The 16,609-nt window shown below is 49.3% G+C and overlaps 1 protein-coding gene across 4 annotated transcripts in view; it reads right to left on the minus strand.

Annotated features, from left to right (window-relative positions):
• Pafah2 (platelet activating factor acetylhydrolase 2) overlaps positions 1-16,609 on the minus strand; it is a 49,142-nt gene that overhangs the window by 25,699 nt on the left and 6,834 nt on the right. The window contains exons 2-7 of one of the 4 annotated variants that reach the window (XM_050152788.1): positions 16,390-16,524; positions 15,077-15,227; positions 14,234-14,330; positions 7,716-7,784; positions 7,166-7,304; positions 5,616-5,729 (exon numbers count right to left, since the gene is read on the minus strand). In XM_050152788.1, the coding sequence (XP_050008745.1) occupies positions 5,616-5,729; positions 7,166-7,304; positions 7,716-7,784; positions 14,234-14,330; positions 15,077-15,227; positions 16,390-16,524 (705 nt within the window). Of the gene's footprint in view, positions 1-5,615; positions 5,730-7,165; positions 7,305-7,715; positions 7,785-14,233; positions 14,331-15,076; positions 15,228-16,389; positions 16,526-16,609 lie in introns of those variants that run through there. The other 3 variants (XM_050152795.1, XM_050152800.1, XM_050152805.1) reach the window with 3 other exon arrangements.

A 16,609-nucleotide genomic window follows, 5' to 3' on the forward strand; every position in this document is an offset into this window, starting at 1 on the left:
AAGCGGCTGTAAGGGAATGAGGTGAGGCGCGAAGCCACCGAACCTGCACCATCTGCGCCTCCAGCCAGAGGAGGACAGCACAGCACTGAGGCAGAACTGATGTGGGATTTCCCTCTGTATGCTGTGATTCTGCTTCAAGAGGAAGATGGGCATCGAAGAGGCTCCTTATGGAGTTTGTCAGTCATTTGGGCAAGAAACTGCTCTTGCCTGGACTGCTTGATAAACTGGACATGTGGGAACCATAATGAAATGACTGCTGAACTTGCCAAAAGGGGAGACCATCCTTCAGGGTTCCTGCTACACAAAAGAGTTTGCTAAATATTCTGCAGGACACAGGAAAATGTGACAGACAAGCTGCCAATATAAGTGGAACTGTCTATGAAATTTCCTGCTTCACAGAAAAGTCTGCTGGATACTATGAGCCTGTGAGCTAAAGATGGATGCCCCAATGGTACATAAGAACTTTGGGTAACTGTCCAGGCAGCAAGATGTCTCTGTCAATTTTAGAGTTTTGGAAGTTGCTTACAACGCACTTCCTGTTTACTTAGATAATATTATATCCTTCTGGAGTCTTTGATGGAGTTGAAGAATTTATAGTTATAGTTACAGTTTTTCTTAGTTATAATAAAAGATAAAATAGATATAAATATTGTAACTGTAATTCTTGCTTTATACCTGCTTTGTCATATGTAATTTTACTATGTTACAGTTCAAAACTTTCTTTTTATTTAAACAGAAAAGAAGAGGTGATGTGGGATTTCTCTCTGTATGCTGTGATTACCATTAATGAATAAAGAAACTGCTTTGGACCTATAGCAGGGCAGAATTTAGCTAGGCAGGGAAAACTAAACTGAATGCTGGGAGAAAGAAGGGCAGAGTCGGAGAGACATCATGTAGCCCTGCCGGAGACAGACACCAGAACTTTAGCAGGTAAGCCACAGCCACGTGGCTATACACAGATTAATAGAAATGGGTTAAATTAATATAAGAATTAGCCAATAAGAAGCTAATGGGCCAAGCAGTGATTTAATTAATATATTTTATGTATGATTATGTGTATTATTTCTAAGATAGCCGGGTGGCCAGGAACCAACAAATGGCCCTCCCTACTACAAAGAATGATGGCAAGTTCAGAACCAGCCTGGGCTACACAGTGAGACATTGTCACAATTTAAAAAAAAAAAAAAAAAAAAAAAGAGGAATCTCTGGTCTCTGGGGTGTCGCTCAGTGGCAAAGAGCAAGAAAAGCCTACAAGTTTGACACCCAGCATGGCAAAGAGAAGCAAAAGAGGACTAGAGAACTAGGGGACTTTCTGTCACCTGAAGAGCTGATCTTTCTTTTGATCTTTGGTGTGAGCAACCTTAAGGGGACTGTGCTTTTTGTTTTTGTTTTGAGACAGGGTATTTTTTTTTTTTTTAGTTTTTTTTTTTTTAGTTTTTTTTGAAGACAGGGTTTCTCTGTGTAACAGTTCTGACTGAACTGGAACTTGCTGTATAGAGCAGGCTGGCCTCAAACTCACAGAGATCTCTCTCCACATGTTGGGATTAAAGGCGTGGCACACGCCTTTAATCCCAGCAGTCAGGAGGCAGGCAGATCTCTGTGAGTTCAGGATGAGACTGCTCTACAGAGTGAGTTCCAGGATAGGCTCCAAAGCCACACAGAGAAATCCTATCTCAAAATACAAACAAACAAAAAGGTGTGTGCCCCCACACCGGCTCAGCTTGACTTCCATAAGCCCCCCGCTAACACTACTATCTGCTGAGGGCAAGCATTCAAACGTGTGTGGGTACCCAAACAGACAAGTTGTCAGGGTTCCGCCAGCTCATTGGAAAACACACTAAGAAGCAGCCCCCTTCATCTGCTACAGCAGTGGTTCTCAACCTGTGGGTCACGACCACTTTGACAAACTTCAACCTCCAAAAAAATTACCATTATGATTCATTATAGTAGCAAAACTAGTTGAAGTAGCAATGAAATAATTTTATGGTTGGAGGTTACCACAACATGAGGAGCTGTATTTAAGGGTTGCAGTGTTAGGAAGGTTGAGAACCACTGGTCCACAGTTCCTGCCTCACAAGCTGGTCCTGGAGGATACCACAGAGCGCACAGAGGGGAGCACAGGGAACTCCCGCCCCCCTCCCCATTTAGCTCTGGAGTAAGGCCCGCTTGTGCAGACAACAAGTCAGGTCCTCCTTCCTCTGCACGTCTGTCCTGATTTTTATCCACAGCCCAGGGAGGCTTTGTGCGCTCTGACTGCTCTGTGTCTATTCAGGGTTGTTTCCAGAAGCCTCTGAAGCGTGGCTCTATAAAAAGCCACCGCTGATGCGTGCGAAGGGGCTGGGGAAATCTCTCCGGGCTTTGTGTTCAGAAACCCTGCTCTCCTCAACATCTAGCCCAGGAAAGGCGTCCATCCTCCCCCTCGGCTGAGAAGCACCGGGAGGGAGGGGATCTTTTATTGTTGTTTGTTTTGTTTTGCCAGACAGTTTTTTTTTTCTGTGTAATAGCCCTAGCTGTCCTGGAACTAGCACTGTAGACCAGGCTGGCCTCGAACTCACAGAAATTCACCTGCCTCTGCCTCTTGACTGCTGGGATTAAAGGTGTGCGCCAGCACCGTCCGGTGTGAATGGGCTCTTTAGCTTTTAAAACCTAAGTGACCGTTCGCAGGCCTCCAAACTCAGGTTTGTAGAGACGTCTCCCACCCCTAGTTTCCTTTCCACCAGCTGCCTGCTTCCTGCTCCCAACCAGTGAAGGTTTCTTCAGTGTCCTCACAGACCTTGTCACTGGGAAGACGAGCAGACAGGATGGGCACTCCTCCTCCCCACAGGTGCTCCTCCAGCGCGTGTCCATGCACAGCAGTATTAGTACAGAGGGGTTGCCTCGTCCTTCCCTATGGCTACGCTTGACATCACTCGGAAACCGACAGCTGGCTGCTCACTAAATCTGTCCCCAGACACACAGCGAGACCATTTCTTTGCAGTTCCATGTGACGGAGTCCTAGCTAACAGCATGAGCAAAAGTCTAACTTCCAAAGCTGAAAGTTTGGTTAAGAGCACTTGCTGCTCTTGCAGAGGACCCGGATCTGACTTCCAGTACCCAAGTCTAGCTTCTCACAACTGCCTGTGACTCCAGCTCCAGGGGAATCCACACCTCTGGCCTTTGTACTTGTGTACACATCCACATGCAGGTGCACACACTAACACATGACCTCAAATAACAAAAATAAATATATATATATTTGAAAGTCTAACTTCCATGGACATCTATAAAAGCTCTCAGGCACTTCCCTGCCCATGCCCTTCTGCAGGCCTAACACATGTAGCCCATGCCCTTCTGCAGACTTAACGCATGTAGTCCATGCCCTTCTGCAGGCCTAATGCATGTAGCACAAGTGAGTTCAAGAGTGCAGAGGGCAGAACCCCTCAGATGAAGGGAGCCCAGGGCTGGGGTGCATTTCAGTGGTGGCGCAGCTTTCTAGTTTGTGCCAAGCTCCAAGTTTAATCCCAGTTCTGAATGGAGCCTGGAGACCTGGACTGCCTCCTGCCCCCCACCCCCCAGCACCCTGTGAACAGTAGACAAGAGAGACGTTTCTATTGGATGAAGCCACAGAGAGGGGTCTAGGGGTCCTAGCAATTAGCATTCCCAGGGGCTCTGAGAGGAACAGCTGGCTCCTCCCAACTGTTCACTCTTAGGAACAATACAGGATAAATTTACAGACTGGAAACTGGTGGATTAAAAAAAAGAGAGAAGAAGGAAGAAAGGGAGGAAGGGAGGGAGGGAGAGAGGGAGGGAGGGAGCTGGTTGGTTTCGCATTTCCTCTGAGATCTACCTGGACAGTGGCTGCTGCTGCTCAGTGCCTGGCTCAGATCTCAGGCAGGAGGTCTGGACTTCAGCACTGGGGCACCTGCTTCTCCACTCAGCAGGCAGTCACCAACGCCCACTTGGAGTCCAGGCTCTGACTCACACACAGGCATGTGGGATTTTCAAGAGGTGTTGAGACATAAAACTTAGGTTTTTGGGAACAAAAGTCCCAGATTAAAACTGGTGCCATTTTTTTTCCTTTTTAATTTTAATTGTAATTTATGTGCATGGGTATTTTGTCTGTATGCCTGGTGCCCATGAGAGCCAGAAAAGCATGCTGGATCCCCTGGAACTAGAGTGTCAGACAGTTGGGAACTGCTGTGTGGGTGGTGGGAATCAAACCTAAGTCCTTTACCACCAGCCATCTCTGCGGCTCCTCCACCACGTTCGTAACTAAATGCTCATGAGTGTCTTCACTCAGTGTACGGAGGTATGATGCCGACTTCGTGAGTCTATGTGGGGAGCCCTTCCACAGCAGAATTCTTATCCACACAGTGGAGTACTACATGAGCATTCAAAATATGCCATAAGCAGTACCTGGCTGTGCATACCTGAAATCCCAGTACTCAAAAGGTAGACGCAGGAGAACCAAGAGTTTGAGGCCAGCCTCACCTATACAGTAAGCTTGGGGCTAGCCAGGGACATACGAGACCCTGTCTCAAAAGAAAAAAGAAGAGGAGGAGGAAAAGGAGAAAGAGGAGGAGGAGGAGAAGGAGGAGGAGAGAGAGGGGAAGGGGAAGGGGGAGGGGAGAGGGAGAGGGAGAGGGAGAGGGAGAAGGAGAAGGAGAAGGAGAAGGAGAAGGAGAAGGAGAAGGAGAAGGAGAAGGAGAAGGAGAAGAAGAAGAAGAAGAAGAAGAAGAAGAAGAAGAAGAAGAAGAAGAAGAAGAAGAAGAAGAAGATGATGATGATGATGATGAAGATTCAGCTTCAGCACACTTGGGAGATTAAGGAGGGAAGACTGCCGTGAGTTCAAGGACAGTCTGGGGCTGGGTTACCTAATGAGCTCTGAACTAGTCTGGGATATGAATCAAGACCCTGTTTAAAATTAGCTAGCATGAAAAAAACCACTGTTTTACTATGTGTGTGTGTGTGGGGGGGATGCTACTACATTTTGTTTTGACATTAGAGGGAGAAAAAAGATTAGGGGAGAAAAGGGCATTGGAAGGCAGAAACTGTGCCTCCCCAGCCACCAAGTCCACAGCCAGGACAGTGTCATGCCTTCTAGGAGGGGTCTTGGGACTCCCTTAGAAGCCTTCTTAGCTACTTGCCTGAAGTAGACAAGTTGCTGTTCCTCAACACCCTGCCCTTGGGAAGGAACTGTCCCCTCTAGCCATGTGGCAGAGTGGGACCCTTAGTCCTGGTGTCCTAGCTCCTCTGACCGGAAAGGTGGCATAGCCCAGGCAGGCCAACCTGAATAACCTCTCCCCTGGCACAGTGACTAGGCCATGCTGACTGTGTCATTCACACAAGCCACAGCCTAGAAGCTAAGAGAGACTTTTCTTTTGGATTCTGGGGCTGTTTGGGCACAGACCTGGGTTTTAGCAACTATCTTACTTGCTTGGAATCTGGTGAGAACGAAGGGCACACATGCACAGGGAAACTGAGCCTACAGAGGGGGCATCAGGGTGCAAAGCTGCCAAGTCTGAGACCCTAGATCCCACTATGCCAACCTGGTGTCTCCCAGTGCTCTTGCTGGCTGTGAGCCAGCAAGGCTGTGAGGAAGGTGTAGCTCTGGGCCATCCCAACTGCTGTCGTACCTTCAGGGTCATCAGGTCCAATCCACCAGGAAAGACATTGAGGACCGTCTTCCCGCCAGAGGCGTCTTGCAGGATCTGCAGCACCCGCACGCACTCTCTCACCCGCTGGTGAACCTGCAACACAGCCAGGCTGCTGGAGCACCCCCTAACCACAACTCAGCCCCCACAGAACTCAGCAGGCGAGGGGGGTCTGCCCACTGCATCTCAGCAGACACTGTGGTCCCTTGCAGCTCACACGGATACTGAGGTCGTAGAGAGTGGACCCAGGAGTTCGAATTCCACTAGCCTACCCGCAGGGCCACCAGGACGGCCACACGAGATGATGTGCATGAGAATATATTGCCAACAGAAGGAGCTGTCAGTGTTCTTATTCTCAAGCCTTTGTCTGCCACCCCTTCTCCCGTTAACCCCGCCTTTTAAGGACTGACCCCGCCCCGCCCCCAACAACCAGACAATGGATTTTTTTTGGTGGGAATTTTTCTCTTGCCTCTTTCTCTGCAGGCTAGGAATCCTTTACCAGGAATTTTCACACTTGAGCTTGGCTCTGTGATGGAGGATCGGGGAACATCCAGAGCCTGGTCCCTTGCTGATGGCTAACTATCAGCAGGCAGGGCTGGCAGGAGCTCAGAAAGCAAGTCAGCCTGCAGATGGGAGTTATGCAGAGGCAGGGATGGACTGGTTCCCTCTGAGAGCAAGTCCCATGGCTGTGAGGCTGCCCTGAAGAGGGATTGTGGGATGCCACTACACCCCACCTTCCCTGCCATCTGGGATTTTCACCAGAGGCCCCAAGCAATAGGTCCACCTGAACTTGGAATGCCATCTCCAGAACTAGGAACTAAAAACGCTGCTCCCTTGTAAGATAATAGCTTCAGGTATTCGCTGGAGAGACAGAAAGATGGCCAGAACCACGATATGCTGCAGAACCAGCCGGCCTCCATCTTAGGTGTAAAAGCCATCTTACAGTAAAGATAAACTCAGTTCGCCCTTGTTTATGATTATACCTGTTTCTCAAGGATTGGGCTAGGCCCCACCTGTAACCCTCACTGCAAATGGTCTGTACTGCCTGTTCCGGAACGGCAGTCATGTCTTTGCTTCAAACAGTTCTTTATAACTATTTCGCAACCCTGTCTTCACTTCAAAAGGTTATATGACCGCCTACGACTACCTTGTTATGACTATGACTACGTTGTTATGACTGTGACCGCCTTGCTAGGCCCATTTTGCAGCCATGTTTTTGTTCCGGGAGGAACTAACTTGTTACGCTTATTCTCTACTCCCGTAACTCCGACTACTTTGCCCACCAAACCCCCCATTTAGAAACCCATGGGCTGTAAAAGACTTGGCTTCCTCACATCCAAGGCTAGTGTCTTGAACCTTGCCTTGGGGAGGCAGCCCATGTACAGGAGTAAAAAAGCTTACTTTAATTACTGGCTTGCTTTAATTTGGCCGTGATGATTTGGGTCCCGTCTTTGGATTAACACCAGAGGGTGTGAATCCACCTCGCCATTCTGATCGTGGTACTGCGACTATGCCCCCTGGCACAAGCCTACCTGGGGATTCCTAACGTGGAACTCCTTCTCCCCTTCCTTGATTCGGCGGAAGGGGATCCATTCCTCCTCCAGAGATTCAGTGGGCTGGCTCTCTTGCGGGGTCTGCTTGCAGAAGTAGGTGGTTGAAGCTGACTGGTCCCTGAAGCACATGTGCAATCAGAAAGAAGACAGCGGTGAACTTATTTCTCCCCTTTATCCGCGCCCTCCCCTCCGACCATGATACATGGGCTCTCTGCTTGGCTGGAAGGCAAGGAGATGGAGGCATGCGTAGGGGAGTAGAAGGGCTGGGGACAGACCTGGGTTTGAGCCCAGAGTCACTTTCAGCCAGCTACTGAGCATCTTTTAAATGGATATGGTAACTGTTTTGTGTGGTCATTAGAAATAGTACGCAGGGTCAGGGATGTGGCTCAGGGACAGAATGTTTGCTATGATGTGGGTCTGAGGCCCCAGCACCACACACAGAACTACAGAAATAACACACTGACCGTGACTAGCCTGTACCCTAGCTCATAGGCATCCACCTGACCGCAGTTCACCGGAGTCCGCTCACCTGTGCTCCGGGAGAGCAACCACGAAGCCCCGGGAGGCCAGCTCCATGCTGAAGGCCGAGTACAGCGCCCTGGAGAGCCACAGAGAGAAGAGATCAAAACCAAGGCCCAGCTTCACCCACACTCTGCTGGCGGTCACCTCAAAAGACTGGCTAGGTAGTTGTCACGGGTGGTCCTCTGAGTACTTTCCCCAGACAGGGCAGCCCTCATCCCAGGGCTCCAGGGTCCAGGAGGCAGGGTGTTTGCAAGACAATCTTCAACCCGAGATGCCTTTCCACCCCACTGAGTCAGTCTACCCCAACCCCAGCTAGATTCTAACTATGCTAATGGATTTGTGTGGACATGTTTCTGTGTGTTAACATGTATGTACACGTGTGTGTCTGCATGTGAAGGCCATGTTGTCGGGTGTCTTTTTTAATCACTTTCTACCTTATTACTATTATTTTCAGTCAGGGTTTCTCATTAAGCCTAGAATACATCGATTCTGTGAGACTAGCTGGCCAGAGAGTTCCAAGGAGCCTCCTGCCTCATCCACTCCTGAACTGGGATTGCAGGTGTGTGTGGCCATGGTCAGACTTTACACAGGTTTTGGGGATCAAACTCAAGTCAGTCTCATGCTTGTACAGAAAGTACTAAATCCACTGAGCAGAGTCTTATTGTATAGCCCAGGCTGTTCTGGACCTCTTTATGTATGTAACCCAGGCTGGCCTTGAACTCACAAAGATCTGCCTGCCTCTGCCTCCTGAGTGCTAGGATTAAAAACATGTGTCACAGTACTCAGCATAAATACTTTTTAAAATCACATAAGGGGCCAGGCGGGGATGGTGTACACCTTTAACACCCGCACTTGGAAGGCAGAGGCAGGAAGATCTCTGTGAGTTTGAAGCCAACCTGGTCTACAGAGTGAGTCCTGGACAGCCAGGACCACAGCATAGAGAAACCTGTCTCAAAAACAAATCACAAACAAACACACTCAAGGACCGGAAAGATGGCTCATCAGGTAGAGGCGTTTGCCTCACCAGCCTAGGACCCTGAACGTGGTCCCCAGGATGCACATAATAGGAGAGCCCTTACTCCACACAGCTGTTCTTACCTTCCACCAATGAGTCCACAAGCACCAAGTGATGATAATAAATTTTAAACACACAGACAAATCAAAAGAAATTGAAAAATTTCAAGCAGTCATGTTTTTTAACATTAAAAAGAGGCATTGGGATGACTGCAGAACTGGCTCAGCAGTTAGGAGACGGACTGCTCTGCTGGAGGACCCAGGTTTGACTCCTAGCGCCCACATAGTGGCTCACAACCATCTGTAACTCCGGTTACAAAGGATCTGGGACCCTCTTCTGGCCTCCATAGGCACTGCATGCATGTAGTATACGGATATACATGCAAGCAAAACGCCTATACACATTTTAAAAAAAAAAAGATGGGCTGTAACTCAGCGGTAGCACATTTGCCTAGCATGCACAAGGCTCTGGGTTCAATTCCCAGGACTGCAAAAAATACAAAGAAAAAGGCATTTTAGCCAGTTGAGGTAGCATTTAACTATAACCCCAGAACTTGGAAGGCAGAGGTAGGAATATCAGGAGTACAAAGTCATCCTTAGTTATATAGTGAGTATAAACCTAGCTTGTGCTACATGAGTTGCTGTCAAAAAAGGAATGAAGGAAGGAAAGAAGGGAGGGAGTGAGGGAAGCAAAAAAGGAAGGAGGGAAGGGAGACAGGCAGGCAGGCCAAACATGCTAGTACACACGTGCTATCCTAGCACTTGAGACATGAAGGTGGGGTCAGGAGTTCAGGGCTAGCCTTGTCTATGCATCAAGATCTTGTCTCAAAACAAGAAGAAACAGAGCTGAAGAGACGGCTCAGCTGTTAGAGCACTTGCTACTCCAACTGCCTATCACTCCAGTTCCAAAGGATCTGGTGCCCTCTTCTGGCCACAGTGGACACTTGCACACAAGTGCACATACACACATGCAGACACAAACAACTAAAAAAATATTTTCAATCTATTTCTTAAGTAAAAAAAGAGATGGGCAGTGGTGGTGCATGCCTTTACTCCCAGCACTTGGGAGGCAGAGGTAGACGGATCTCTGTGAGTTCAAAGCTAGCCAGGTCTACAAAGTGAGTTCCAGGACAGCCAGGGCTACACAGAGAAACCATTTCTCAAAAAACTAAAACCAAACCAAAACAAAGAAAACAGAACAAAACAAAACAAAAAACAAAAAGAAGCAGTCTAACTGTACTGATCTATTTTATTTAAGCTATAACAGCCTGTTATACTTTTACCTTATTTCACCTGCTGTAATCTGTGTAACCCACTCTAATTTCTAAATATAATAAAACTTTTAATAAATGAAATGTTATTGCAGACTTTTACTCCCATGCAGACTTTGTGCACATTTTATACCGGAAGCATTTCTCGGCACTGACCAACCATCTTCTAAGCCTTAAAGACTCACGCAGAGCTGACAGCTTATAGATCAAACAGTCCTAATAAATGAGAGCTGTATCACATAAGAGTATACCAGAGATTTTCTTTCAAAAATAGAGTGCTCCTTTAGATTGCCTGGGATGCAGACATAGATTGGAACAAAAGCAGCCCTCATAGGGCATGAGATAACTTTATAACGGAAGCCATACATAGTAGATTATAAAGTCTGGTTCTCTGATACATTCATGCAACTGTGACCTCTGGTTCCCCTCAGCCACTTCTTTGTGTTTTGATGCAGGGCTTTGTGTAGTCCAGGGAGGTCTCAAACTCACTGTTCAGCAGAAGATGACCTTGAACTCCTGATCCTGCCGTTTCTAGCTTCTAAGTGGTGGGTTATCAGCAGATGCCCCTGTGCCTTCCCTTCTAGCTGGCTTTAACAGAGAGAAAGAAAGACGTTTTGTTTGTGGGTGGGTGTTGCTTTCTTCTTTTGCAGCCTATGTCATGTTTACACTTGTGATGCTCTCGGCCTCTTGGGGGCCGTGAGTACGGGCGTGTACAATGTGCCCAGGGAAGGAATGAATTTGATCATGCTCTAGACTCTCATATCTGGTGTGATCTGTTAAACATACCTTCACAACCAAGGGAGAGCCGATTTCTAAGGTTTCCTTCCAGCGTCTCCCAGGCTACCAGAGGCAGTGAACTGGATGAATGACTTTGCATCCCTTCCCAGTGTGTACTGTGTGATGTAGACAAGTTGCTGCTCGCTGCTCAGGGTCCAGGCATGCCTATCTGCCTACTTCAGGGGGCCGTGTGGGGACCATGGGGAGCAGTGGCCTTCTGGAAGCCAGCTAGGTGACATTTACAGGCACAGGTTCCTCCCTGGGACCACGGGAACAGTGGCCTTCTGGAAGCCAGCTATGCAGTATTTACAGCTCAGGCTCTTCCCTGCCATGGGAAGCTACCCCTCCGTGAACAAGGGAAGAATTTCAAGGTGAAATTAACCAGAGAAACTAAAAGGAAAATGTTCTTTGACCCCCTCCCTCTTCCTCTTGGAATTTCACTCGGGTTAATGAAGGACGTCTGTACTGGCTCACTCTGGTCTACAGAGAGCTGGACTGTCCCTAGCTTCCTAGTCAAAGGGGCACCTCCAGATCACACGTTCACTGCTCTCTCCAGCATAGCTAGGGGTGGGGAATGCCTGTTTCCTAGTTTCTTCTCTCTGATAGGCCAACACACACACATGCACACGCACACATGCACCGGGCTCTGAAGGCTGAGTGTGACTCTTATACTCACAAGCAGGCTCGCTATCAGTTTACTACAAAAGAAACCAGCATAGAAAACCACACACTCGCCTCCCAGCCTTAGCTTCACACCTAATCTCCACTGGGTCCATCTAGTTACTTTGTCTGTACGCCACTTACTGCCACCGCTAACTGGCCAGTGACGTTTGTACACCAGCTCCTCTAGCGTGGGTGACTTTCTGAATGTGTCTATGTCTGGATTTCCCACCTTCCTTTTGTGCCAAGGGGGTGGCACCCACCAGGTACTTAAGAGAGGTTGGTGAATGAATGGAATCCAGCAGAACAGCCCTGTGTTCCTTTACGAATGAGTATTCCCTGGGAAACTATGACTCCAGACACTGTCGTACGCATGGGGGCACAGAAGATAGGCGTGGTGTCGAGGCTACTCTAGCAGGGAGGTGGTGGCGCACGCCTTTAATCTCAGCACTCGGGAGGCAGAGGCAGGCAGATCTCTGTGAGTTCAAGGCCAGCCTGGTCTACACAAGAGCTAGTTCCAGGACAGGAACCAAAAGCTACAGAGAAACCCTGTCTTGAAAATCCAAATAAAATAAAATGCTTCATTTAGGACCTGGAGAGATGGCTCAGTGGTTAAGATCACTGGCTGCTCTTCCAGAGGAGTCCCAGTGCCCACATGGTGACTCACAACCATCTGTAACTCCAGTCCCAGGGGATCTGACATTCTGGGGGGGGGGTGAGGGATGGGGAGGGGGTAGGGGAGGGGAGGGGAGGAGAGGGAAGGAGAGAAGAAGAGGAAAAGGTTTCATTTAGAAGAACACTGATGTACTCAACAAATGTTTACTGAGACCTCAATCTGCCAGGCACGCTTCAAGATACTAGCAAGGTCAGAGGACCCGGGCTTCTTTTGGTCTAAGACAGGGCATCACCACACAGCACCCACTGAACTCAGGACCCTGCAGCTTCTGCCTTCCAGAATGACCAATGTGAGCCACTACACTCTGCCATCTTGAAAACAGATCTCCTTGCCTGTAGTGCAGACAAGAGCTGGAGGGTTGGCAGCATCTGAGATGTGTGACATTCTGGGATATAAAGCCGGATGTATATATTACGGATGAATTGACAGAGGGTGCACTAACACACCTAAGGGAGAGCAAGCAGACTGCACCCCATGGTGTGGACAGAAAGAGCCCTGGGAGCCCAATGTCTGGGCGAGAACTGGAGAGCTGTGCACCTAGCAGGAACCAGTCCAATAAAAATCTCATAAACCACCACGTGGGAGCCACGGATCCAGTTGGCAGATGTTGAAACCCAGGCACAGAGAGTGTTAGAACTCTCTCCAGCCCTTGTGGTATACAATTGCCATGGGTAGGGTTTGCAGGTTAGGTCGCACAGGTAGCATGCCCCCAGATGACCGGAAATTAATTGAAAATCCATGGCATATGAATCCAAGGTGTTTCTGGCACTGCTCGCCAAATCTGCACCTGGAAACTTCTCTGCCGCCTTGGGCTCTGAACGCGCGTGTACTATGCCATGCCATCGTGCCTGGCTATGTCAAAAAGGCTACCGGAAACACCTGGGCGCAGATTTGATATTGCTGCGTCCTACGAATTACAGTGTTTCTACCATACAAAGATCTCTGCTCTTCTGGGCCTAATCACAGAAAACAAAGACCTTTCGTGTTTCCTCCATCATTCCTCCATGTGTCGGTATCAAGCTAGTCTAGTTTTGGATTGGAATGTTGGATTTTTAAAGACTGGCACCTGGGGTGGCGGGAGAGATGGCTCAGTGGTTAGGGAGCACTGGCTGCTCTTCCAGAGGACCCGAGTTTGATTCCCAGCGCCCCACATCAGGTGGCTCGCAGCTCTCCGCAACTTCAGCTCCACAGGACCTGACACCTTAGGCCTCTGTGAATACCCACACTCACACGCACATAGCCACAGGCACATACCCACACGCAGATATGCAATCTACACACATAATTAAAAAGAATAAAAATAAATCTTGAAAAAGAAAGGACTGGTGTCTGAGGTGCTAATTTGAGTTTCACACACACAAAAAAAAGTGTTAAATGAATCTTGGCTTGGGATTAAGATGAAATTTCCAATTTCTGAAATGCCCCTAAGCATGGTTCTGTCATTTTGTACTAGGTATTTATGTAAGCGACATTCTCAGCATTGATGACTATAAAATCAAAACTCAATCGTGAAAAACCCTGAAGACGCTCTAGGACTTCTGGTATCAAATATTTACCCTCGAGTCAATCCCTTATGCAAAAATAAGTCCATCCAGCTCATAGAGGCAAATTTGCTTTTGCTTTTAGTGAGTGGTAAAATGATATGTGTGCCAAATCATTATTTTAAAATCAATTTCTTTTTGTGGGGGGAGGGGGTTTAAGACAGGTTTCTCTGCATAGTCCTGGCTGTCCTGGAACTCACTCTATAGCCCTGGCTGTCCTGGAACTAGCTCTTGTAGAGCAGGTTGGCCTCGAACTCACAGAGATCCGCCTGCCTCTGCCTCCCAAGTGCTGGGATTAAAGGTGTGCGCCGCCGCCACCCGGCTCCTTTATGATTTCTTACCAGCAAATGTTTGACCTGTATTCCTATCTTACACCCTTTGACAATGGACGGTCATGTAACAATGTCCAGCAAAAGAGAGTCACAAGTGGAAAGCCTTAAGAAGCCCGGTCTAGGAAGGGAAGGCCCAGCTACGCCAAAGGGCAGATGGGCAGTAAGGTGGCAGCAGGTGAGACACCTGTTACTCGACCCTCTGAGACTGCATTAAGACACGGCAACTCTCAAGGTGCAAGGGACAAAGCTCTTACCTGAAGCCTCCCAGGCCATGGGATAAGATGATCAAGGGGTATCCAGATTCCTTTGTCTTAAAGGGGCCATTCCAGCTAACAGGCAAGCGACAAGATCCTGGCAGAGACACAGGCTGTAGCATCTCTGGCTGCCCGGAACTACAATCCCAGTGGCAGCCTGAGTACAGGCAGGGGTGGGGGTTTGTGGTCCTCCCCTCTCCAGAACCACCAGGGGGAAAAATCCACAGAGGCAGTACTGAAGAAGTCTGAGGCAGATGTGCGAGATGCCCGGATCATGGGGACACCTGGGGTGGGGACGTGGGATGAAGGAGGCAGAGCGGCCCAGGGGGCATGCTGCAGGGATGGCGATGCTCCCTGGGGACCAAGACTGTCTGCTATAGCTGCTGGGGTGGCAGTGGAGCACATGGCTAGTGGGATGTGGGTCAGAGGTAGGGCACTGACCTAACATGTATGAGGCCCTGGGTTTGATCCCCAGTACTGAAATAAAAGGGGGGGGGCTGTTGATCTATAGAGCAGGTAGGAATGTGTGCTAGATTTAGAAATTGCAGCCACGCCCCCATCTGACACTCCAAACACTGCACTAGAGGCTCTTCCCATACCTGGCCCCACAGCTCTACAAAGCCCGGCAGGCGAGCAGGGTAAGGGACTTGCCTAAGGCCCCCTGCCAGTACATTACAAAGCCTGGATTGGAAGCGATGACCCAAATTCTCACGCATTCAAAACTCTCCCATCTCTCCATACCAAGGACTGGACTGTACAAGCTTAAAATTACTGTGTCTGCCTAGGTTTCTCCTGGGGACAGAAACAGGCCACTGGGAAGGGCCCCGGGCCAGGCAGCCTTACCGATGCCCAGGTTGAACAGAGACCCCACCCAGCGCTTGTTATACTGCAGGTAGTCAGCCAGGCCCAAGCAGTACTCATAGCGGGGAATCCACAGGGGCTGCTCGTACTTCTCAGATGCTTGGCAGGGGTAGAAGAGTCGGAAGAAGCTCCCCTGGAGAAAAGAAGGGAGCAGCTACTGGGCCAAGAAGCCTAGACACTGGGAGTCAGCAGGAGCCAGCACCAGCCAGGCTGGACTGCAACGTAGAGGATCAAAAGCTTCCTCAAACCAAGAGACGGTTTGTTGTGAGCATGAAGAACTGTAGCCTATGTTCTTCCAGTCATCAGGCTGCGTTTTAAATACATCACGGACCGGCACCGCGCCAAAACATCACGTGCTCGTGGGCCCAGGCTTGGTGCCAACGGCGGAACTGGATTTGCTCTTCGGTTGAACAGGGTGACACATTAGGTCACCCAGGCCATTCTCCCGGGCTGCCTCTCAGGAGGCAGCAGGATGCTTGGTCAGAAGGGAGCAGGAGAGAGGTTACCAGGAAGTGGGTGTCTCTCACAGGCCAGAGGAGCGTCCACCCATCAGGAACAAAAACCTAAGAACCTGTGGGGCCCTGGTGGCACACGCCTGGAGTCCCAGAGATGGGAGGATCAGGGGTCTATTTAGGGCCATCTTTGGCTACATTTCCCGTTGGAGGCCAGCCTGAGCTACATGAGACACCTGTCTCAAAAAAAAAAAAAAAAGTTTAAAAAGGAGGAGGAAGCCGGGGAAACAAAGAGAAAGAAAAGCCTAGAAACTGGCAGGAGGTTCAGAAGGTGGGAAGGAGAAGAAAGCAGGAGACACCACCCTCCCACCCAAGGCACAGAGTCAGGCAAAGGTGCAGGGCCCCTGTGCCCCCACCCCTCCACCTATACTAGCCTGAGAAAGAACTGAGTTTCCCCGTCAACCGGGAAGGTTCTAATATTTTGAAAGAAGAGGTGTTTTTTGTTTGTTTGTTTTGGTTTTCTGGTTTTTCGAGACAGGGTTTTGCTGTGTAGCTTTGGAGTCTGTCCTGGAACTAGCTCTTGCAGACCAGGCTGGCCTCGAACTCACAAATATCTGCCTGCCTCTGCCTCCCGAGTGCTGGGATTAAAGGTGTGCACCACCACTGCCCAGCTGAAAGAAGAATTTTTTTAAAAGACAGGAAAACAGGCCTAACGGCTGATACCCAAGCCCAGCCCACCTGTACCCCAGGCCCCCAGAACTGCGTGCTTGGACCTACAGTGGCAAAGACCCCACATGGGCGGGAATCGTGGGGTAGTGCAGGGACAGAGCTTGGGACACCTACCTCAGGACTCTGACCCTCCATCACATCTGTGCAGCCAACATGGTGGGGTCCCGAGATGGCTGGGAAGCACACAGACGGTCCGGTCCCCATCTCATCACCAGCGGGATCAAAGCCTGGGCGTCCTGAACTTGCCGCCTGGAGAGCAGAACACAGAACAGCCTCTAGCTGGTCTCTTCTTCGCTGTTGCTTCTCTAGGTCATGTGCCAACCCTATCTACTTC

The sequence above is a fragment of the Alexandromys fortis genome, unplaced genomic scaffold (assembly GCF_014885135.2).
Source record: "Alexandromys fortis isolate MF-2015 unplaced genomic scaffold, M_Fortis_MF-2015_v1.1 scaffold_26, whole genome shotgun sequence".
NCBI lineage: Eukaryota > Metazoa > Chordata > Mammalia > Rodentia > Cricetidae > Alexandromys > Alexandromys fortis.